The 25,871-nt window shown below is 41.7% G+C and overlaps 1 protein-coding gene across 4 annotated transcripts in view; it reads right to left on the reverse strand.

Moving 5' to 3' along the window:
* Positions 1 to 7,455: 7,455 nt before the first annotated feature.
* The window catches only part of NTRK2 (neurotrophic receptor tyrosine kinase 2), a 332,403-nt gene continuing 313,987 nt past the window's right edge, over positions 7,456 to 25,871 (reverse strand). For all 4 annotated transcript variants that reach the window (XM_041744000.1, XM_041743999.1, XM_041743998.1 and 1 more), the window contains 2 exons: positions 12,737 to 12,895; positions 7,456 to 11,880 (listed from right to left, as the gene is read on the reverse strand). In XM_041744000.1, coding sequence (XP_041599934.1) covers positions 11,695 to 11,880; positions 12,737 to 12,895 — 345 coding nt within the window. In that variant the 3' untranslated portion in view covers positions 7,456 to 11,694. The remainder of the gene's footprint in view (positions 11,881 to 12,736; positions 12,896 to 25,871) is intronic.

Genomic DNA, 25,871 nt, shown 5'->3' on the forward strand with positions numbered 1-25,871 from the left:
GTTAGGTATTCATTCACATGGCACATACACATGGTCAGTGTCATCCATCGTCCACCCTGTCCCACAATTCCAGGCAGAGTGACTCCCAATTACCACAAATGACTGAGTTCTCAACGACAGTGCCCTCTGAATACTAGACATTCTCTTAGGGTGAACCTTTGCATAGTGTGAAAAATGCTCTCAAATCACTCCCACGAGTGTCTGTCTTATTTTGTTCTTGAACACTCCCAGTGACACAAACCTCAGACACTTCACTTCCTGTGTTAATGAATGCCAGTGTCTAATCATTGTGCAAGCAGATGTTCCTGAGGAAAAACAAATAAAATTAAGGCTATCTTTAGGTTAGCAAACACCCCCACCCTTGCCTGAGCAGGCAAATAAGCAATACCTTTCACCCTTTTTTACTCTAACATCAGAGACAGCGAGTCTCACTGTCCCATGGGACATCCACATATCCTTACTTCCCTTGTTTTTAACAGCATCTGGGGAAATTTTAGATGACCCTCAGATATAAGGGCTGTGGACCCCTATTTGTTGTCTGTTTTATCAGTAGAGGAGAAGAAACACACCTCACTTTTAATTTCTCTGATCCCTTCTAAAGTTACTTTTTGCTTGTGTCAAGAAGATTTGAAGCCTGAAGAACAGGTAGGGGAAAATGAGCTGATGTGAATAAAGAGTAACCATGGAATTGTGGGCTAGGCATTAGCTTTACCAGGCAGAGCTGGGTTCCTTGCCCTTTCTCCTGGGTATTTGGCAAGCATTCTAGAGTTTTCTGTAGGGGGATGGATGTGGGAGGAAGAGCACAAGGCAGTCATAAAGGGATGCCAAGTAATAATGAATAAGAGTTATTCTGTGCACTCCCAGGAGATTTGAGCCCATGGGAGGCAGATGTTGGTTCAGCACCAGGAAGTACTCGCTAAGGAAGCTTTGTAAAATGCAAATAGACTTTGGTGGGGGGATTGGAGAGGGGGGCAGGAAGATGTATTCAAACAAATTCCCTCTTACTAGGGCTGGACCCCCTGGCAAGAATGTCGAAAGGATCACCCTCTGCAGCCCCTCCAACCCTTTGAATCTGTGATGCTATAGGAGGTCCTGGACAACCATTCTGATCCGTATTCATCTCTATACCCTAAAGCTGGAAAATAGCTATTTGTCTCCAAGAAAGTCCTCGCTCCAAACTAAAAACATATTACATAACTTTGCAAATGCTTTTCTTTTAAGTCCACTATAGAAAAGTCCTGTGGTCAGGCGAACTGAACAAAAATAACCATCATCATAAAGATGTTGCAGAATTATTCTAGTTCATTCTAGTTGTAGGAAATGGCCGACAAAAAAAAAGATAAATAAAAATCACAATATTGTCACACAAACAAGATCAAATGGCTGGATAGCACATAGAGCAGAACTACTAGAATATTATGATTTAGGATAAGATTCATGGGGATAAAATCAGTATCTGGTATGCATGTTCCCAATTCAGATGCCCAGCACTCTTTAGAATTGCTCACAGCAATCTGGTAGGACTGAATGTAGACTCTTGAAGATGAATCCTGACCTTGGGACTGTTGCATGATTAAGGAAGTGCTAGTGCCACCCCCTGCAGTGATCTAGGCCAGGCATGTAATAGCAATATGGAGGAACTTCAATTCCAGCTGATCCTGTGGGCTCAGTTTTCAGGGTCATGGGCTGGATCCAGGCCTTCTGGTGACTGCAGTATGTAGCAAGCTAGCAGCAGGATGATCCTCATCAGAACCTATAGTTGCAGAACCACTAGCCATTCTTCTGGCATAACAGGGAGCCGGAGCCCCGGACTTTTAGTCCATCAGGACTGCTTGATTGATTGATTGCCTTAAGCATTGGGCCATAAATGGTTTCCATGAAGCTTTACAGAAACTTATTTTCTGAGAGGACATGTAGTTCACTTCTCAACTTCTTGGATACTGATGATTTGCTTCAAATCTATCTAGCTCTCCATCTAGCATTCTTGAACTAAATTTCTAGACCCTTCTCTGTCTGGCCCATTTTCTCCGAGTCAAGTCCAGATCTATCACCAGATGTTTTTTGTTTGGATGGTTGAAATTTTGGGGCTAAGCTTTATCATCCCCTAGACAAATATTTCTCCACCCTAGCTGAGCATTAGAAACACCTAGAGGATTTTGAGGGAAAAATGTTTATTTCTTGCCCCACCTTGGACTAATGGAAACTAATTCTTTCAGGGTGAGCCTTCAGCTTCTACATTTTTCAAAGTTATCCAAGGTGATTCTGACCCACAGCAAAATCTGAGAGGAACTGCTCTAATATTTATCTTGCCAGAAAAATAAGACCATGTGAAGAGAACCCTCATCTCAATTCAAGGAAGAAAGCTTTGAGATTTCCAAGGAAGATGGAAGATTGAACAGGTGCACAGAGCCTCCCATCTTGTTCTGAATACATACATATGCTGGATAAATTATAACAGAATGAGAAAAAAGAAAAAAATATCCGCAAGCCAAATGAAACTGAAAGCTAAATTAAAGTCTTGGAGGTAAAGCTTTGTGACGTTTTGTGAGAGTAGATAGTCACAATATCTAGTGGATAGGATGTCCGGGAGGTGGTGGGGCTTTGGAGAATGGTTCTGCTGTGCCTGATGTATTATCCTATATGCAGAGCTCTTCAACTCTGACACCAGCACCACTGGATGGTGATAAGAAGTAAATTAGGATATTTCCTGGGTATCAATGAGCCATGAGATCCATGGCTTACCCTAGGAAAGGGAGACATACCCAGTAATTGTTGAGATTGATTTTGCCCCTGTGGGACTTTAGTCAAACATAATCTGATTTAAAGGAAAAAGAAGAAAGATGCATTTCCCCCATTTGGGTTGGTATCTACAGATCCATATGTCCTTTAGGATAAAAGGCTGTGCTTGTCCATAAGGAGGTGGTTATACTGTCTGCATGGCAATTAACTTTAACGTCCGTGTATAGATGTGATGTGTGTGTTCAAGTTATATCCAGTCTCTATGCTAGAAGTGATTAGATATTGTGACATATATAAGGACATATAGATATCCTACAACTGGCATAAAGATGCAGAGCCCATGTGAGAAATGACTTGAGTAGTTAATTGGTATTTAAAATATTGTTACCAAAGCGAGAAGGTTTGTTAATTAGTACAAGCGACTTTAGAGGTTTTTGTAGGTATATGAAATGACTCAAATCCTCTGAAGATTGAGGAATTATCACAGGTAAATACAAGTGTCACCCTTTCTGCATGAAGGAAACCAAAGAATCACTTAAGCCCAGCTTTCTCATGCCAGAAAGGCAGCTTCCTGGGTCTTATGTTGTCCTTCCCTGTCACCTGATCTAGTTATAGGCCAGACGTTCATACATCCTTGCATCTGCCTTGAGTGTGTTTCCATGCAAGGACAGGGAGAGGAAGTTTTCTGGCCTACATAGCAGGCTTGTGGTCTTGATGATATATTATTGCTTGTTTGAATGAGTTTGGTCTAAACCGCACATTCATTGTAAAATACCACCTGTAGATGGCAGGGGGTAGGGGACAGGGTCATTAGCTGTTATGTAGCTCTCGCCATGGGAGCCTACCACAGAACCTGACATTAGGGAAATGGCTAAATATGTAAGGATCTTATTGCAAAAGAAGTTCTAAAATCACCCCAAGTCTTGGAATCTTGTTGTAAGGTGGCTCCCTTCACCTGCAGGCTCACCCTCCCCTAGACCGATGAGTGGTTGAGGGTGAGGATTAGAAGCACTAAGAAAGTACCCCAAAGACCTTGCTAGTGATGCTCTCTTCACTCTGGGTTTTGGCTTAGTGGATAAATGCTTATCTTGTCCCTAATGACCAAAGACCTCCTTACTCCCCACGTTTAACTTCCTAGAAACTCTCTAGTCTCCTCAAAATTTGAATCTTGGCATTGGCTGCCACAGATAAATAACCTCAGTCCCACAAGACTGGGCTGTTGAGTTACTTTCTAACAGACCCTAAACACCAAGTCACATGGCCCACCCAACCCCCACCTGCAGGCCTTCCCTTTGCCAGCCAGATGCCTGCATTTCTGCCTATTGCCTGCAGTAGGAGCCCTTGAGCAACAGATGACTGTCTTCCTGACAAATAGTAAGCTCTATATTTACTGGTCAATTTATCTTGATCAAACTTCCTGGCAGGTTTCTTCACTTTTAGTGTCTCAGTCTCTCATCTGTAAGCTGCATATAATAATAGTACCTGCCTCCCAGGGTTAAGTGTTGGGTAATACTTTGTAGTTGAATGGTGGTCTCCAAAAAGATATGCCCATGGTATAATCTCCTGAACCCATGGATGTAACCTCGTAAGGGAGAAGATGTAAGGATCTCAAGAGAATGAGCTTGCCTTGGTTCTGCAGGTGGGCCTTCAATGGAGTCACCCATATCCTTGTAAGACAGACTCACAGAGGAGAGGCAAGAAGAGGAGGAGGCAAGGTGACCACTAAGGCAGAAATTGGAGCAAGGTGGCCACAGGCCAACGAACTTCTGGGGCTGGACCAGGTGAGGAACAGATTCTCCCTTAGAGTCCCTGGAGGTAACACCTCAATCTCAGGGCTCTGGCCTCCAGGATTATGAAAGAATCAACATCCATTGTGTTATGCCACCCAGTTTGTGATAATTTGTGATAGCAGCCCCAGGCATTTGCACACATACACTACACCGTGGCATGCAGTAGACATCCGTGAGGTTACTCATCACAGTACTGCAGAAGTGTTACTCCCAATAGGAAATTACACATCTTTAAGGGAGAACTATAGGAGTGTGTTTGAGGAAGAAGCAGACAAGGGCACTAGAAACCTTAACCTTGGATTTGGAATTTAAAGTGATACCATTGTAATTGTCCCAACAATAGGACTATCAGAAAATGGACTGGTGGAAGTGTGAAGCTTTAATAGTCCAGACCGGCTTCTAGCTGGCCAGGTGCCAGTAAGTTTAACTTTCATCCTTCAATCTGGTTTCTTCTAGCGGGATAGTCTTTCCATCCCACAGGGACATGCGATCTGATTTGGATTTTTGAACAAGTTGTTTCCCTCCTTACGTAGCTTTGAATTCCCCAAGTCCTTGCTGATAGTGTTAACCTGGTCATATTTTTATAACTCAAGGAAAACATTAGCTGCACCAGAGAGAGGAGCTTTCATGAGGCAAAGTTCCTGAGGAGTCGGATTTGGGGATAATCCACTGCCAAACTTTATGTTCCTGAAGTCTCCACCAGGAATGTTGCCCAGATGTCTCCTTTCCTCTCACAGGAGGTAGAGGGGAAGAGGTCAGACACTGGAAAACACAACAGTGAGATTCTGAGGAGAAGAGTGGGTGGGCCACCTGCTGGTGAGGCAGAGACAGGCTACAAGACCCCCGACAAGTCACCTGTATGTTGCTTTCCTTCACCTTTTTGATTTAGGAAACACTGGGTAACTGAGAGGCCAAGAGAATGTGGCATTTTTAATTTGGCTACCGCTCCTGAGCCGTTATGATCCTCAAAGATGCCCCTACCGTGGGATACCATGATACACAACTTGTCTCTTGGCAGATTTCTTAGGTCTGATCCACTAGAAATCACAGTGATTCCATCTTCTCCCTCCGTGCTGGGCAACATGGTAGCCATGAGCCACACGTGGCTACTTACAGGTGAACTAATTAAAATGAAGTCAAATGTAAAGTTCAGTTCTTTAGTCACCCTGGCCACATTTCAAGTGCCAACTAGCCACGTTGGACAGTGCAGATAGAACATGTATGCCATTGCAGAAAGTTCTACTGGACAGTGATGTTCCGGTTATCCGAGATAGAAGTTGAAAGTGCCAGGTTATGGAGGGATCAGCCAGGGAACTTGTTCCAAAGGTCACATACTCTTTTGCCTTCAACTCATGAACCCTGTACGCATCTGCAGTGACCATATTAAAATTCAGACAGATAGACAGTAAAAAGAGCCCACATGCCTTGTGAAAATTCTATACATTTTTAAAGTAATCATCATGTAACTTTTAGTGTCTCTTTTGGAGGATGTTATTTATTGTAAGACATCATTTTTATTAAATACACTGTAGTACAAGAGACTTTCCATGTCAGGTTGAGAGAAGCTGGTCACATGATTTACAAACAAAACTTTTTTTTTTTTTAAACACTGATATTCTGGTGTCACTTTGAAATCAGCCAAGATGCAGTGGGTCTTAGTAAAGCAATGGACCTCAAAACAGATCGCAAAACAAGAACCAGTAAGTATCAGCACAGAGACGTCACATTAAAAAGAAAATAAAGCAAATAAAAAGAGAGTTCCAAATACCAGGTCACAATTTAAAGGGCAATATATCTTCAGAGAGATATTGAAATGTGTGTGTGTATATGGCCTGGATATATACAAACATCTCTCCACGTACAGAAGCAGATGCAGAGAGTGTCCCACATCTCTAGGCAGATTTGTAAGTGATAGGTAATGATCAGTGAATGCAGGGATCAATATTTCACAAGAATTTGGTCATTTGTCAAGGGATTACATATTTAAAATCCACATTTAATTCAAAGACCTCGTATTTAAAACATTTCCAGTTGTTTTATACATTATTAAAGCAATAGTAAGATATACAAGCTGCAAGATGTAGTAGGCCTTTATACATTTCATTTCATTTTCTCTGATTTTTTTTTCCAGTCCAAACATGTGGCTATTAGTAGCTTTTATTATGCTTGCTCCGTTACATTGAACGTTCAGCCAACCTTCACTCAGGATCCTTTTCATTAATGCACAGACCAAAGGGGGAAAAAAAAAAAAAAAACAAACACGGACCTGGCCTAGAATGCATAGACTAAAAGAATGACATCCCCATGTGTTTCCATTTCGTCTCCTGAGACGTATGTTAAGATGGCAAAAAGAGTTGCTTGGTTGCTGTTGTGAATTTCACAGTGTTTTGCCTGCAACACATATACACACACATATATATATTTTTTTGCTTTGCTTTGTGTTTGTGATGAATGGAGCCAAAAATATATATAAATAAGTGAATGAATGAATGAATGAATAAATAAATAAATACATACATAAATAAATACATAAATAAAAGTAGAAGGAAAAGGGGGCACAATGCAAAAACTGAGAATATTCAAGAGCCTTTGACTTGAGCAGCAGTGATTCATTCTAGCCCTAACAATGAGAAAATAGCCTTCCACGTGCTGTCATATTTAACTACAAATCCCTCCCAACCCTAATTCTTTAGAATAACATTTGCTATCACAACCTGGGAGTCTCTGCATGCCATAATTACACACTGTGAAGGAAGTGCTTTAACCTTCATTAGCCATCTGAGGATTGGGTCACCAGCCATTCCCCATTTTCTGTAATGTGTCAAACCAAACTCAGCATTGGAAACAAAAATCCTCAAATGGGAGAAAAAGAGAAAGAGAGAGAGAGAGAGAGAGAGAGAGAGAGAGAGAACAAGAGAATTGAGGGTGTGTGTGTATGGAGTCATTTATTTAATTAGATATACAGTTTAAAACCATTGGCATTATAGAAGATTTGCAAAAAGAAAAGGTTAAAAAGAAAAGTCTGTTCTTGACCAGGGGATCCTTTTGTCATGGCTCTTTGCAAAGGACAGCATTTTATACTGTTGTTGCTTTGCATTCCCACTCAGACACGGAAATTCCTAAGAGTCACTCGCCTTGTGGTGAGGTCTTGGACTTCTCACCGCTGACTTTTGAGACACTGGGTTCCCGACATTCTGGTTCTCTTCTGGAATGCTTGGACTCTGAACACAAGTGTAAAGGGGTCACAGTGGGACAAGGTGAGCATGATACAAATGTGCAAAAAGATGGAAAAAAATCAATTTTCCTTTCCTGGACCTTTACATAAGGAGATCTATTTCAGTCTGCATTCTCCTTTGCAAAGAGCCAGGGAAAGGACTCAATGTAGTGGGATGGCTTTGATTCAGTTGTTTTGGGAAGCACATTACCTTAAATATGTCTTCCACCCATGCAGTACTGCACAGAGTTGAAAAGTGCGATGTAGTCCTACCCACATGGAGAATGGAAGCACTAACCGCAATAGGGCATTAAAAAGTTTTGGTTATTTAGCAGATTTTAAGCAAATTATTCATACTGCACCCTACTTAGAATTATCTCTATTACTGTGTGCCTAAACATTTATACATAAGCACACAGACACACTGTGTCTGTGTGTCTGTCTATGTATAAATCAAGTATTTATAACACACATATAAATACATGAAAACACCACAGCATGGATGTGAACACATCTGTATAATATGAATTCTGATATGATCTTCTATAGCATAGTTCAAAATGCTTTCTAAATAAGCCTGATTATGACGCTGGTTCAGTATACAAGGACTTCACTGAAGCTATAAGCATGATTATATATCACAATATTTCAGCTGCTTGTCATCTCAGGTATTTCATTTTGTTCTTCCAACTTCATGTCCTGCTTCATGAATTTATCACCGTGCTTGCTTTCTTGGACTGTTTGTCTGAATCCGGGAGTCTCTAGTGGACAGAATCATGAACTTCAGAGTCAGAACACTTAGATCAAATCCCACTGGTGCCAGAAGCAAGCCTGGAGATTTGTAGCATGCCACTTAACGTCTCCGAGCCTCAATTTCCTCATTTGTAAAAAATGGGAATAATTTGCTCACAGGTGTGAAAGGTGCTGGAAAACTATGAAACACTTTGTAAATGGAAACGAGTGTCAAACTGAGCTTGGGCTAGAGAATTAGGTTCATCCCTACTGCTGTTGGAGTTTTTTACAAATTTGGTAGCAGGCCATATTCTGTGATCGGTACACTTCAGAACGAGGATGTTCCTTTTCTAAAAATCAAAAAAGCATGAGAAGAGGGGATGGTAGAGGAACAGTGATGACTATTTTAAGCTATTCTGTGGTTCATCCAATCTGGTATTCTTTCAATGCGAGACGTCTCTGAAATCAGTACCTACTCTTGAGACAACAGAATAATAATAATAATGATGATGATGATGATCAGCAATATAAATAACTATAAAACTTTGCACTTGCATAGAACCTTTCATTTCAAGACCTTGAGGGGCCTGTCAGAAGGTAAGCAGATTTTTTGTTTTTGTTTTTTGCTTTTTTCCTTTAAAGGAAAACAATATCAGAATGGAATAGAATGCTCCCATCTTCTCATTTGCCTTAAATAAATCCTTGCTTTAAAACTGCGCAGCCCTTCTTGAATTTGATCCCTTAGCGTCTTTACCTCCTTTGCTGTCTTATCGAATAAAAGGAATAACTTGCAGCTTGTCCCCCCCACCCCCACCCTTGCCCCCGCCCCGCCCCCAAGCAGCTGGCCGGTCACGCAGAATGACAAACCTGTTCAGGTGTTCAGGTCATCACTGATGGAATCTAGAAAAGTTTTGTACAAATCTGCCCCTTCTTTACTGCTTCCCAGAGTGCCACAGTGTTTTAACAGTACCATGGGTCCTTAATAGGATATATACGTACAGGTATATATCATGGAGATATGGCTTTCATTATGTTTTTATGTGTGTTCTGGAGGGTTTTTTCACCGACAAAGAGAACAATCAATTCAAGTCCCGTGTCTCACAGGCCAGCGCAGAACTCGAAGGGACTGGAGGGTTCTTCTTGTCCAACTCCCTTCACTTGGTGGCTGATGCTACTGCGTTTCCTTTCATTCTCTGTTAACCAACACTTTTGATTTTTTGAGAACTGGCTTTCAAAGCCTAGAATGGAAAATAAGGTGCTCCAGGAATTAAGGGCGCAAGCAAAACTGAAACAGAGCAATTGCACCTTCAGAAACAAATACAAAATAAAATGTCCTAAGATGAATTAAAATCACTCACTTTCAATCTGGCTTGTGTTATAAAGATGTCAAGTTAACAAAGTTCCCCTCACAGAGGGTAGCAAGTTTTCTTGAGGAACAGAAATATTTTTCTTCCTTGGTAAAACGGATCGTCCAAATAATTGTAAATTTCTATTTAAATTTACAACCTTTTTTCGCAAAACCCACGACTATACCCAGAAGCACACCTCCAAAGCTTGGTCTGGGCATAGCTCCCCATTGGCATGCTGTGCCTGATTTTTAAAAAATTTTTACTTGTTTTAATAGAGTGGGAAAAAAAAAAACCCAACAACAACAAAGAACATACTGACAATGGAGTGCACTTGGAATGAAACCACTCTCCCAACCAGAGCCCACACCCAGACCTTGGCCTGTGCACACTGGACATCATTGCATGTGATGTCCCCAGGGTGAGGTTTCTTTGCCCCTCGGGGACTGAGTTTGCCCTTCCCAACAGTCCTACAGTCCAGTTGATGCAGATGAGGACATCTAGGCTTCCATAAAACCCATCACCACCATATGACCCAGAGACATTTATACTCAGCTAATGAACTCCATTAGCTTCCCCTAATTATATAAGTTATACCTCTATGGATCTGCTCTACATATCAGGGGCACGACGTCTGGAGCGGTAGTTTCTGCACACAAGGTATTAATTGACGAAGACCATGCACAATTTTGCTTGCACAGTTTAAAGGACAGGTGGGATGGAGGGCAGGGTTCAGAGGGAAGTGCTATCTGAAAAGTTCAATATAATGCCTCCGAATTTATAGCTTGTCCTATCTTTTCCAAGTCTTTGGCTTTCCCACCTGACCCTGAAATGATCTCTGGACAAGAATTCACCCATTTTCAGCTGAACTCGACAAAGGTTCAGTGGACAACACTTGGAAAAACAAACCAGTGCTATCACCGTGACCTGCAAAGACAAGACTGTCCCGACGTGTGATGCACCATCTTGCGTCTCATGAAGCCATCTTTTCTCTCAACTACACTCTAGTGTTTCTGGTGATGGGAAAAGAATAGTCCATGGCACAGAGTTCAACAGTCTTTTTACTCCTCAGAAAGCTCCTCAGGGGAAGGTGCCGAATACATTCCTCCCAGCTAACAATCGCTGGGTTTTTCCTAAGTAGGGACCGACGCCAGCTGATCCCAATGGTTGTCTTTGTTCCTCCCATACTGTGGTTTATAATAAATCTTCTTTCTCTCTGGTTTTAATCTCCCATAGATAAAGGCTTCCCATATTAAACACAAGTTTTCCTTTTCATACACAGGCTTAAGCCATCCAAAACCAATAAGAACAGTAATAATAATAAATAAATAGAAGTGAATCCATAGAAACTCTCGATGTCTGTACAGCAGAAGTGACAAAGTTTAAGTCAAATATTTGTTTTCCCTTTTTTTCATCCACATCAAAGGCAGGAATACAACAAGGCATTGTTAGTTGTGGTGGGCAAACTGGAGTGTCTGCTGATATAACAAATTAGGGTTGTTAAGGCCTTTGTCTATGCAGAGTTAATAGTAATGCAGAAGCCAGATTGATTCAAAAGAAAGGGTAAGGACTATGAAGCAAGGAAGACCAAAAAAGAAAAAAAAAGACAAAAGAAAAAAAGAACAAAAACTAGGGAAGAAACCAAGGGAGATGGAAAGAGAGAAAGAGACAATGCCAAAAGAAGTCCATACTGTGTCTACGGATGGAGAAGTGCACATGGCTTCCCTCTGAAAGCCTCTCGGTGTCTTTGTTGTTAATACTGTCGGAGTGAAGAACAGCAGATTGATGGCATCCAGCGGCAGCTAAAAGACGTTCATCCTCTCGGCCGATCTGAGGAGGTGCTTTGGGAAGGATCGATCTGGGAGAAGGGGCCCTAGCCTAGAATATCCAGGTAGACTGGAGATGCCTTGGCCAAGTTCTGAAGGAGGGTGTGGATACCCTTGATGTTTTTCCTCATATGGGGCTCCCGCTGCCAGCACCCCAGCATCAACTCATAGACCTCCTGGGGGCATGTTCTAGGTCGCTGCAAGACTCGGCCCTGCGTGATGCATTCTATCACCTGAACAGGATGGAGATAGAAGACAGAATCAGCCAAGAAGAAAAACAAAGCAGATAAAACAAATGTTATCGCAAGGAGAGGGCTGCTCTAAAGAAACCCACTCAGTGTTCACTTTTTTCTGGAGGAAGAGAGCAATTATTATGGGTTGGTAAATCATGGTTAATTTCATTGGTTTATGTCTCTTTTTCTAGGCACACTGAGGTCACCAAACTGATGGAGAAATGTTTTCTCTCTGTGGGATGCTTCCAGACCTCACACTGTAATTCCAATGGATTTTAGCCTTATTGGCCTGAGATGGAGCCTGGAACTTTCATGTCAAGGTGCTGACTGAGGCAACTCCAAGCTGTAGAAATGAGTGGAGTTGGGATAAAAGACTTCTTCAGATATAGCCTGAAGAAAATGTGAGGTGCCTGACCAAGAAGCTTTGCTCAAATATAGATGTAGTTGTAAAAGAATTGAAATATGAAAATAAAACACTAGAATGTTCTAGTGTTTTGTGCAAAAAAAAAAAAGAGAGAGAGAGAGAGAGAGAGACTTGAAACCTTATTGGAATACTACTAGCTGGACTCTGAAGGTGTGAGTGCCACATCTGCTATTAATCTACCAGATGAGCAGCACAAGTGATTTTCAGTCTCATCACTGGCAAATCCCAGGTGTGCCAGCAAACACAGCTTTTCTTTCTCTAGAATGTTTCAATTCAGCGAGTGACTATACTTTGGCCATGACATTTTAGGTACAGAGGCCACATGGGAGTTGCTGCTCCCAACAAAGCCACAAAACTTTGTCTCCTGGCCTCTAGCCGAGGGACACTTCTCAACACCAGCCTTTGGGGGGTCTCACACAGCCCACTGCGTACCTCGTTGTTGGACAGCTGGTACCAGGGCTGTTTGCCATACGTGAAGATCTCCCATAACACGACTCCCAGGCTCCAGACATCACTTTCTGTGGTGAACTTCCTGTACATGATGCTCTCTGGAGGCATCCAGCGAATGGGCAGCATTGTGTGGCCACCGACCTGGTGGAGCAGGGGTGAACAGCAGGCATCAGTCACCCAAAAACAAAGTTCCCATCACCAGGGAGAAAAGTGTATACTGTAAATGGGGGGGGGGGGACTTTTTCCCTTTCCTTTATTTGTATTTATTAATTTTAATTTTATAATGTATTAATTTATAAATATGGGAAATACAATTTCTTTATAAGAAACAAGTAACAGAGAGGGCAAAGAATGGTCAAAATATTTTTTTTCATATTTTTTGCTATTCTTTCTTTCTCAAAACAAAATAGAGCAGAGAATACAATGGGTGGATGTTCATCCTGGATAACGCACACACACACACACGCATGCGCACACACACACACACACGTGCTTTCTGGTATGAAGGTGACTCAGTCTCCTACATAACAAGATCACTCCAACTAGGAAAGAAGTAGGAAGCTGTGTCCAAAATGACCCACCAAGTGACTACTTTCTTAGCAAGGCCAGAACTTCCTTCACTTAAAGTCTTAGGATGAGTGCACAGTGCTGCCTCAAATACCCTCACATAATGTGGCCATGGGCAGGGCAGACATGATTACTCTCATTTTACAAGCGACTGAGATTTAGGTTGCTATGGACACAAAGCAGTCAGGTTTTTGGACCTTGAGCTAAGGACTTGCCTCTACTACAATTAAGCTAGTGCACAAAAATGAATAAATATAGTTTGGGGAAAGTTCATTTGAGTAAACACAGTAAGGCTGAGGCATTAGATGGCAAGAGCCTTAGCATAGGCATAGGGTACTTTGTTTGACAAGGACAGTTATTTATGATTTCGGACTTCCTGGACAAAAGTTAAGAACTTCATGTTTAGGTTTGCAGCTGATCGGGGTTGCCTGATTTCAAAACCACGAAGACATTTCTGCACAGTAGCCTGATGGGTGGTGAGTTCCGGTTTTCGTGCTATCAGCTGAGACACACTGCAGCGGCAGATGAGCACACAGACAGCAGGACTCAGACCATTCATGAGCCCCTCTATTCTTACACTGATGCCACATTGAGTTTCTGCCCAGCTACAATCATCAACATCCATTTCTGACTCATTAAAGGAAAGAAATGGGCTAACGGTGCCTGAAAAATGCTGCTCAATTACTGAGCCCAAAGACCTGCGAGTGTCAGAGATGTCTAATATGCTTGACGATTTCTGATGATGCTCTTAGCATCAGAGAAAGCTTGAGCATCAAAGGAGGAGAGTGTTTTGTGGGTTTTTCCCTCCATTGTTCTCTGTACAAGGATTCCAAATTTGACAATAGGGAAATAGATTCCTGGGACAAGGGAAAGGTGCCCCCATATCTTTACTGTTCAGCTTTGAACACACCCAAAGCTCAAACACTAAGTAGAGATGGGTTGCCTTCAGTCAGCTTTTAATTTCTTTACTGGCTTCTCACCATGTTGTGACAGGTGATCACTGTTCTATGAGCACAGATTTCCTTCACGGATCTGCCTGGACATGCTTGAAGGTGATGTCAATACTTACCATCAGGGTTGATATTCATAATACAACCTGTGTGACACAGGCATTGATGAACCAGAAAGGACACTGGTGACCATGTCAGTGCAGCCATTGGTGCTGCTGGCTTGCTGAGCTCCCAACCCTGGAACCTCATGTGCCCAGGACTTTGGGAAAGGAAATCTGCCAATACACAAGGAGTTCCCAATGTTTCCAGAGACTCACAAGTACTCAGGGCACCGAGGTGGGAATGATTAGTCTCGGGTGCTGGCGACCCACATACCAGCACCAAGGATAAGCTTTGTGGCATGCAGGGAGCTACATGGTACAGACTCTCATGGAGTGAGAGGGCTCTGTTCAGGGTTTTAGTGAAAAACACATATTTATTTTATGGGAATATTGCAATCAGAATCCAGATTTATGATCAATATATAGTTGGTCTTTGAAGGATAAAAAGAGAAGTAGGATGTTATGGACAAAACATGTGGTAATCTTTTGGATCCTGGGCCCTCACAATACCAAGAGCAGCTCCCCACAAAAGTTCCTAGGTCAGACATGTCAAATATGCTGTAACCTGTAACTTGTCTTGCTTCTTGGAGAGTCATGATACAGTCTTCTTAAAGTGTTTTGTGCGTTTGGTGGTAAAAGAAAAAAAAAGATTTAATTTTATTTAACTTAGTGAATTAAACTAATTTGAATGTGTGTTTGTGGGGAGAGGGGGAGAGACAGAGAATTGCTTCCATACGTCTAGAATCAGACAGCTAAAAACACAATGTGGGATGTGTTAACCTAGCAAGATACCATGCTTTCTACACTCCTGTGTATTTACACTGGTAATGCCATGGACAACACTTAATTTGAGATGTTAGAAACTGGGTTCCAGAGCACTATTTCCTAGTTGGGTGTCCTTGACTAGTTACTCCAACTATGAAATGTAAATAATAATTTATGCCTCCCAGGGATATGAACAGTCAAACATACAATATTTGGGGAAGTGCTTTATAAATTCCAGCACACTAATGCATCTAAGGTGTCTCTTCCTTCCCTGTAACCTTTACTATCTTATCTCCTCCATTCTGGAGACATTACGAAGAGCCAATGCACATGACTCTCCCCTATGCCTCGCTCTGCAGTGACAACTGCTCTGGGGCTCCTCTGATTATGGCACTGATTCTCCTGGTTTCTCCGTCTTGTGTTGCTAATGGCCAAAGAAAAAGCTCCTGTTTCCTTTAAGGGAGAAAAAAAGATTCCAATTTTGATTTACATGTTTTCCCATCTGATCATTTGTTTTATGCTTGCAGTCTCTTTAGGACACATTTTTCACGTTAATTCTTTCAAGAGTCCCTTCTGGGATTTCACACACGCTGTTATAAATAATGCTTTCCTTGTTCTGATGTCAAACGGGTGAGTGGTGGGAGACTCTAATAAAAGTTCAGACAGGGTTCACAAGTTTTCTAAACCCATTTAGAACATTTCTGAACATTTCTTTTGCAGGCCTTTCTCAGGATTTTGGAGCATGTCACAAAAGTAGACCAAGAAGTGGGGGGAATAGAGTCACCGTTGTTACAAATTACTGTCACATTCCAGTCACAGCAACTGGATAGCTTTTGGACTTCACAAAGCCACATACTGCGTGGCAACAAACACAATGAGGCATTTATTTTGCATTGTGCCACCTGGCAACTTGCCCTCACACCCTGGCTTCAATATTTGTGAGATGGAATGCCATCCCAAGTATGACAACGGGGAGTCAGAAGTGCCACTTTGAGTGCCGGGTGAGGCTTTCCAATGATCCGGGCAGGTCAGGTGCATGCTCGTCACCAAACTCACCAGACTGAAATGATGCCAGATGGGAAATCCAGGTAGCTGGGGGATTGATTGTGACCTGAGATTTTTATTTTTCTTGACCCAAGACACTGAGGCTCTAGTACCTACTATGCTATTAACTAGCTCAGCTAAGTCTTTTCAGGTCTGGCTTACTGGTAAAATGTGTCAGGTTACACCAGCTTTTGATTATTTTTAGCACAAAACACAGTGGTTCTGTAATCGCCCACCACCGCTTGGCCACCATAACCATCCATCAGCACAGAGTCATTCACTTTCTGCTCAAAGGATTTCTGCTCAAAGGATTTCTACCTTAACCCAGTAGTTGTCCTCAGGGATAGACACTGATTTGCCTTCATATTGCAAATAATGCACCCAAATTCCAGAGAGTTTAAGTAGCTTATGTAAGGGCACATGATAATGTCTGCCCACCAGACATCTCATACTGGTTCTCATGGGTCACTCTGTGTGTCTGGCTTCTACAATCTCTAACACAGGCCCTGTGTTCAGTCCTCGGGCCCAGTTGTGTGGCACTTCACCCAGGCCAGACCTACTCATGCCTCTTGGACGTTTGATCTGCTTTCCTTTCTACCTAAGATCTCCTGAAGACAAACTCAAATTGCACCATTTCAAAGAACTCTCTATCCTGACCTAGTTCAGTTTCTCCAAAGACAGTCTGGTACCCCTCAGCACAGCTCTGACAACACAACAGGGACTCCCCTTCTTTTGCTAACAGATCACATGCTTCAAGAAAGATGGGTGCTTCTCATTTATGTATGGCCAGGCATTGACGGGGTTGGTTGGTAAGCACATCATGTCTTTGAGCGGGTTTCTTACGAGTGCTGATATTTGGAGAGAAATTCTCAACATGTTCATTCAGATATCAGTGTTCACTATCTCCTATCTAACCTCCCATAACTCTGAAATCACAGAACCAACCTTAAATTAAATGGATGGAAACTGGCTCATCTATTTGGTGCTACAAATAAAAACCATTTAATGAAATTCATAACTTCTTAAAATTCAATCAAAAACACTGGGGTTCACACGGAATATGAAAGCTCCCTGAGTCTTCTGGAGAATCTCATCCCTTCTTTGGTTTGCCATCTATGAAATAGATGGGGGATGCTATGGTGCAGACCTGAAACTATTTGATTTGGGGAGGAAGTCTAGAAAGATGCCATAATGCATAATACGGAGGACTATTCTTCTGCATGTATTGATTAGCATATCATATCCTCTGAGGCCTGAGAAAAAGGGCAAATTAAAGAAGAAAGTTAAAGTAGGGCATCTGGGCGACTCAGTTGGTTGAATGTCTGACTCTTGGTTTCAGCTCAGGTCATGATCTCATAAATCATGGGACTGAATCCTGTGTGGGACTCTGGGCTCAGTGTGGAGTTTCTTAAGATTCTCTCCCTCTGCCCCTCCCCCCCACTTGCTGTTTCCCCCTTCCCTCTCTCTAAAACAAATAAATCTCAAAAGAAAAGTGGAGGAAGTTAAAGAGTGAAAAGCAGAAGGACTGATGCCCATCTTGGCCCCTAATCATCGCAACTTGCTTAAGTCAGTGAAGTGAATCAGAATAATGTCTGAGGCCTGTGGTCAAAAGAAATTCCATAGTGCCTAAAATAAATCAAGTTATGGAAAATAATGGATCTTGCTTTTAAAGCATATCAAGAAAATAATTGTTCAATCTCTTAATGTTTGTTTCCCTGATATCTCATAATTTTGATAGGATGATCTGGTTAATCGAAAAGTAACCACTATGCTCTAGTTACAATACCTAAACCTGAGCATCTTTTAAATATACTTGTGTGAAAGGTGTTTAAGACAATAAATCCTGAAGAAAATACTAAAAGGCCATTGGTAAAATTGTTTTGTGTTAGAAATCAATGCTTTTACTATTTTTAAATCAAAATGAACACATCTAATCAGTTCAACAACAATTATTTCTTACCCATGGAGCACTCGTTAGGTATATACTCTTTGGTCACTACGTTGTAAATTGTGAAAATTTCCCCATGGCTTAACAAACAGTATGATTTATTATTCCACATTGGAAAATTAGGATTTAGGGAAATCTTGGCACTTGCTGAGCAAGTGTAGATATGACCTGGTGACCAATAATATTGAAGACAGCTCTCTCTCCTACCACTCTTCACACCAGGAGTCTAGGTTCTTTCTCATTTTTACAACTAAACAAAGCATCTTTATTGCTGGTACAATTTAATAAGGAATGCACAATCTATATTCGTGGTATATTGGGAGATAGTAGAGGAGGTGATAAGCTTAGCTCTCCTCCTTCCATTGGGCTGAACATAAGATGCATCTACCATCCTCCTTGTTCCCTCATCATCTTCTCTTCCTTCCCCTCCCCTCCCCTTCTTTTCTTCTATTGCCACCATACTTCTCAGCATGGCCTCTTCCAGGTTCATTCTTGCTCCCTTTCCTTGAATTTTCTCTCAAATCTTAATTGTCTGGTCCCATTCCAAATATCCATGGTGCATTTTCTCTTGTCCAATTCTTTCATCTCCTCCAAATGATCATGCCTCTTCCCTGCACTACTCATTTTTCAGCCACCATGATGTCTGGTCTTCCTTCTGTGTTTATGAGAGGCACAATGGGAAGCTGGAGTCCTCCTATAAATCCAAAGCAAATGCTTAGCTGGCTTTGAAACCACTGGTGATTTAAAGGTGAATAATGCTAATCTGGGACCTTCTACACTCAACTAGCAAAGACCAATGATGCTTGGGAGGCCACTTTCAGCTTGTGGTGTTTACTCAATGAGTGAGTGATAACCTGTTTGGAGGCCAAACATTTTACTCCCTTAGAAACATGCAGGCCAAAGGGCAAGCCCCATTAGGAGATGATTAGCTGTCAGAGGCTTTTGGCTGCATGAAATATTGAAGAGGATCCTAGACCTCCTTGTTATACTCTGTACCCAACTGCTTTGGTTCAACAGTTTCTCCTGATCTGTTCCTTAAAAATTCATGAAATCTGTAAACTTTAAGAAATAGCTGGACTTTATTTACTTATTTATTATGTGTTGCATCTGTAATATGAAGTTTAAAGAAGGAAAGAGAAACAATTTATGCAAAATATTCTCCTTGGAGAATTTGGAACTCTTGTGGTCAGACTGTAAGGACTTTATGACCACATCCTGGAAGATTAGAATCTTCCTATTATAAAGAATGATGGGGTGCTTCCAAGACGTGTGGCTACTGAGCCAGGGGATACTTCATGGGAAGAAATTCAGCCCTTCCTGCCCTGAATGAACTCAGCTCAGGTTGAGTCAAGAGGAACACTGGTGACAGACTGGTCATTGTCTCCATTACAGTAGGAACTGGTTGTTGCTACACTGGAAATTGCTGTTATTTGAAGGCCAGAAATTTTTCATTATCTTTTACCATTACCAATGTGGTCATAGACATAAGGGTTATGAGTTAGTAACTTCAAGCCAAGTGGTTTTGAATTAGTTAGAGAAGATGTGCTGGACTCTATCGCTAACCCTATTTTGGCAAATACTTTTTTTTTTCATAATTAAATCTCTGCTCTCAGAATAAAGCAAATGATCGTGTTTTGAAGGGAAAGGTCACAGAGCTATAACTTATCTCCTGACACTTGGATTCTAGGTGAGCAGATAAGGCAAATTCAATACAAAATTTCCATTGAAAATTGATTTTGTCTTTATTCTATCATGAAATAATGATAAAAATGATGAAAATAGCAATACCTCATGTTTGTGTATTTTTTTGCCTTTTCATATCATTTTCACATCTGTTCATCCTATCATCATTGTACCTACCCTGAAATAAATTTATGAGGATGAAATGATTGTTTAATCATTTAAGCTATTAAATGATTAATTGAATTAATTGATTCCTTGAATTAATTGAATCAGCCGGTCAATTAAAGATTAAATTTTCATATTAGAAAAGCTCTGTGAGGGATCCCTGGGTGGCTCGGCGGTTTAGCGCCTGCCTTTGGCCTGGGGTGTGATCCTGGAGTCCTGGGATCAAGTCCCACATTGTCCTCCCTGCATGGAGCCTGCTCTCCCTCTCTCTCTGCGTGTGTCTCTGCGTGTGTCTCTGCCTCTCTCTCTCTTTCTCTCTCTGTGTCTCTCATGAATAAATAAATAAAATATTTTTAAAAAAGAAAAGAAAAGCTCTGTGATGCCAATGTGTGATGCCATGACTTTCTTGAAAAGGCAAAATTATAGGTCTAGAGAACCCATGGTTGTTAGATGATGGGAATTGGAGGGGGGGCTTACTTTACAGGAACACAAAAGAATTTTGGGGGGGTGATGGCAATGTCCTACAACTTGGTTATGGTGGCAGTTAAGTGACTGTGTTCGTCCAAACTCAGAACTTTACAGTAAAAAGGTGAATTTTACTATATGTATATCTCAGCGAACCTTACTTTAAAATCAGTTTCTTAGAATAATGCCCAGTTGCATAGAAAATGTGAAAAAAAATACTAGCTGTCTTGTTAAGCTAAGTATTTGATTCTTGATTCTCCAGGAATCCTATGGGGCTAGTCAGACATGATCTTTTGTCCCAACTTAAGAGATGAGGAATCTCCAGGCCTAGAGGTAAAGTGATCTACCCAAGACAACACAGCTAAGGCATGGTAAAGTCCACAGCAGGACCTAACTCTCCAAATGCATGGCACCCTTTCCATTCAAACTCATGTCTGACATGGAGTCAGATTCACAGCTAGGGAAGGCTCTCTGCAATAGTCTGCTCGGGCTGTCATAACAAAATACCATAGACTTGGTGGCTAAAATAACAGACATTTATTTTCTCACATTTCTGAAGGCTAGAAGTCCAAGATCAAGGTTCTAGCCAGCTCAGTTTCTGGTGGGAGGTCTCTTTTTGGACAGAGTTAATATGTATGTGGAGAGAAAGTGAGCTTCCAGTGTCTCTTTTTATAATGATATGAATCCTATTGGATCAGGACATCACCCCATGACTTCATTTAATTTTAATTACTATTTTAGGGGCTCCATCTCTAAATATACTCATACTAGGGGCTAGGGCCTCAACATGTGAGTTTTTTTCGGGGTAGAGGGCCCACAAACTTTTAGTCCATTATACTCTCCTTGCCAATACTCCCCCTTCTGACTCCAGTACATTCTGGCAAAACAAGAACAGCCCTACATACTAGGATCTGTATAATTCTGGCTCAGAAAGTAAATCTGTGGCCCTCTGTCAGCATCTTCATGCTCCCCACTGAAGGTTTAAACCCACTGTTCCCTTCCATCCTGGGTAACTTGATTATTGACTACTAATTATAAAGCTTAGAAAATGGTTTGACCTCCTATTGTTCCACAGAACAATAGTATTTGTTCATTTCCAGTATAAACCTGAGGGCAATCTCAGTCCTCACCCTATCCCCTCCTCCACCTGGGGTTCCCTAAGGGTGGCTAAGGGAGAATAAGCAGACCCTGAACTCCCTAGTGATGTGTAGATAAAGGCAGAGGGTTTCCAGATTTCCATGTTGCCATAAGTGACATCTCTTGTAGGTCCCTTCATCTCCTGCCTGTGTCCTATATATAATTTAAAGAATAAAGAGCCCAGTCTTAAAAGTGATTGTAGCTTCATCTTATTTTATATCTGGCTCTAATCAGAAGCAAATTAAGTCATCTCTCAGTAAAACATAAAGGTATAGTTGCACCAATGTTTAAGAATCTAGAAACATTTGGAACTAGAAACAAAGATTTTAATCTTAATAATAAAGTGAAATTAGAAATAACAACATGTGTCCCTCTTCCTCTGATTGCCAAGCCCCATCCTCATCCCACTAACTCTTATTATTCTCGATGGGGAGTTTCCTGAAGGGGTCAAGGGGAGGACGATGCCTTTGGAAAGCACTAATACAGCATGCTGTCTGGAGTGTGATTATTGTACTACATCACTCAGAGTGGGAAATTGTACATTCCAACCATATACATTTCATCAAGCTGCCATTTTTAAATGTTCAGTGTTCTCAAGCTTTCTATGGTCTTCTAAGCATTATGGTTTTAAACCCACAAGACCAAAGCATGGCATCCTTTCACGGTGAAAAGCCAACAGGGAACGACATGCACTGAGCAAAGGTAATCAGAAAAGCAGGGGCAATGTGTGTTCATGTCATTGTCTATGTTAAGGTGCTTTCAGTGTGTTGGTTCAGCACCAAAATTCCAATGTGAAGTTGTTTCTATGGAAATAATTCAGAAGAGCTGGTATTCCAGCTAGCTTTTACAAAGGAAGAAATCAGTAATTTGTCAACAGAGTAGGAAAACAAAACAAAACAAGAAAGCTTCTCTGTAATAGAGTCAGCACTCTCCATATCAGCTGTGATTACTCTGGTTACTGCTGCCCTGGGTGCATCCAGTCCAGTAAATGGAGAGATCAGGTTTCTGGGTGGACACCATACATCTGTCCCCTCATTAACCCCAGCCTGTTAGTTAACACTGAAGAGCCTGCCAGAATGTACCATTAGCTTGAGATGAAGACGTAGTACGCCAAAGCCAGTTTCAGATGAATAAACTCTTCTTTCCTCCCAGCTGCAGACGTTCATTCTGATAGAGAAACTGATATTTTGTGTTCACAGGAGTGTAACGATAATGAGAAAGTTGCTTCCTCCAGAGAGCTCTGAATACCTACCTGGGCATCATTATGGTCCTTTTCTGCAATGTCTGTGATACATGTAATGCATAGAGATTGTGACCTTGATTCTAAAAGACTTGTGATTTCCTATGATGATCATGAGTGCTAAGAAATAATATAATAAAATTAACTCTCAGTTACCTATTCTGTGCAATGCTCTGTGCTATAGATATTGCTTTTAATTTGAAGTACCTTTAATTATCTTACAGTGAAAACTCATCTATCTCTCATCTCTCCGCATACCTACAGACAAATATGCCCTTAGAAAGTGCACTTATTAGAACCGGAGCTCTGTTTCTTGCTCAATGATAGCGGCAGCCCAAGGTTATAGAAAACCAGTGTGGTGTTGCCAGGTGCTTCTCAAACCTTTCCACCAAAGCATTCCAAACTGCAGAATGAAGTAAAAGACCAGGCATGTGAATAATAACTGAGACCATGTCTGTGGGTCTAGCCCAAGGTGCTGATGGCAAGTGTGGAATTTCTTCAAAATTTGGTGTTTCATCTTTAACATCTGATGAAATTGTTGCATTCGACTCTACATTATCGAAAGTAATGATTTGTCTCCAAATAATTTATGAAAATTGATTCTTTAGAAGCATGGGTCATGTTCATTTTGTAGCTTCATGGGTCTCTGGTCTGGACACATCATTCTGTGTTCAAAGACTATCCAGACTCTTGGTTGAGACACACTGGTGTAGAATGCAAGATGGTTCTCGGGCAGACTGTGCTTCCCCTGAAAAGCAGCCTGATAGCAAAGGAAACATTCAGGCAATAGTGGCAGAAGTCCACATGAGGATTCTGTACAGCCCTGTCCACTGCTGCACATTCCTGAGGGGCACCCTTCATTCTGTGGTCCACATAAATGCCCCCATCTGGAGTTGTCCAATGTGGTGACCCATATCAGAAGCCCAGAGCTTTATTCTGGTGCTTACAAGACTCTCCAGGTGACTCCGTTAAGTCTTTGCCTACCATAAAGCCATCGCTTTTTCATTTATGGAATGGAGATGACACTACTTACTATGTCACATCTGGGAGGCTCAAGTGAGGTCACTGACATAAAGTGTGATGTAAGTGGTAACACACAATTCATGTACCTTTATCAGAATATATTTAGACAAATTTGTATTTAGTTAGTGCCATGTCCACTGTGGGAAAACATTGGATGAGATTAGGTCCTTGCCCACTAGAGCTTGTTTTATAACCATAATGCCAGGCAGAGGATCGATGCCATGGTGGGAGTGTAAACAACTGGCTGTGGATTGTGATACTGGTGAGGTTTGGCCAACAAACCTCATTAATCTACCCATGCTTTGGGTTCCCTTTAGCTAATAGGTATATATTTGAATGCCCAAACACTTGCCACCATGTCCAGAGGGTCACAGGAGGGACACTATTGAGAAATAGCAGAATGGAGAGTTTTCAAAGATTAATGAGTTGATTCCTCATTGAAGCTCTTCAGAAGAAGGAGGTGGCTTCAGGCCTCCAAAGATGCTGCAATGATTGAGTTGTGTTGAGGTTTGTGGATGATGTTTAACATCTAGCTACCATGTGCAGGCTGACCACGCACAAGGAATGACCATGAACTTTACACACATTATTTTGGTGAATTGCATTGAACTACAAATCAAGCTAATGCAGAAATAAAGAGGGCGCATCAGGTAAGGATCACTGTCAGCTGCATGTCACTGAGACAGTGGCTTACCCTTGGAGGGAATTCCCTTTTCTCACTTACAGGAAATCCTGAAGTATGCAGTCAAGGGTTTATGGAATACTCTAAGAACTCCTTCAAGAGGTATTTGAGTGGTCCAGTTGCTAAGCATCCTACTCTTGATTTTGTCTCAGGTTATGATCCCAGGGTCCTGGGGTCAAGGCCCACACTGGGCTCTGCACTGAGTGTGGAGTCTGCTTGGGATTCTCTCCTTTTTCCCTCTGCCCCTCTCCCTGTTTGTGCATGCTCTTTCTCTAAATCAATCAATCAATCAATCAATCATCAATCATCAATCAATCAATATTTAAACAAAAAGTCCTTCCAAGGATCTTCTACTTCTTTCCACCTCCATTTTGATCTCCTGGCTCCATGTCTCCTCCCTGGGCCACTACAACCGCCTGCTAACTAGTCCACTCACTTCCCTTCTGACTTTTTCCCATCCACTGTCCATACACTAGCCAGAGCAATAGTCTTAGAGTTTTTGTTTTCTGCTAGAAATTCTTTAATGACTTCACATTACCCTTAGGATAAAATAAAAAGCCACTAAAATGGCTTCTAGAACCCTTGTTGATCTTAGTGCCTCTATCTCCAGTCTCCTCCCATGCTTGACCCCCTTCTTTGCAGTGACCCATTCACTATAGTATTCCCTCTGTTTCTTAAGTGTCCTCAGGGCTTTCTCACCTAGGGTCCTTCACACCAACAGCTCTCTGAGTTTTCCCTGGCTTCTACTTGTCCCTCAGGACTTAAATACCATATTCTTAAACATCAAAAGCAACTTAGACTCTCAGGTAGCACAATTTACTTCCTCTCCAGCACCAATCTGTTGTAATGACGTGCATATTTGGGTGGCTACGTGTTTGCAGTCTAACCTCTGCCTCTAGACTCCCAGCTTCATGAAAGATGCCCTATCTGGTGCTTGGAGGCTCAATAGATATTTGTTAAATAAAGTGATTGCATCTGGCTGCCTCAGGGAACGACCCTGGTAGACAGACACTACAGTATGGAATAAATATCGAAGAAGAACCAGGGGTGAAGGCCAAAAAGGCAGCTTCCCATCAGCCCCATTCAGGGTTGTCAGCACGGACCCCTTGGAGAGGGGTTTATAGAGGGGAAAAGGAAAAAAACAGACAGTAGCTGATTTGCTTTAGAGAGCAACACCCGTTTCTAATTTAAACTGTAAATAAAGAATGGAATAGACATATGTTGTACACAGAGTAAGAAACATATGGGACAAGTTACCAAGAAAATCTGTGGAAACTGAAGTTTAATGGGGCTGGAGTGACCCATTGGTAGAGGAAAGGGCGTGGGTACTGGGGAAAGTCAGAGAGA

Source organism: Vulpes lagopus, chromosome 2 (assembly GCF_018345385.1).
Source record: "Vulpes lagopus strain Blue_001 chromosome 2, ASM1834538v1, whole genome shotgun sequence".
Classification (NCBI taxonomy): domain Eukaryota; kingdom Metazoa; phylum Chordata; class Mammalia; order Carnivora; family Canidae; genus Vulpes; species Vulpes lagopus.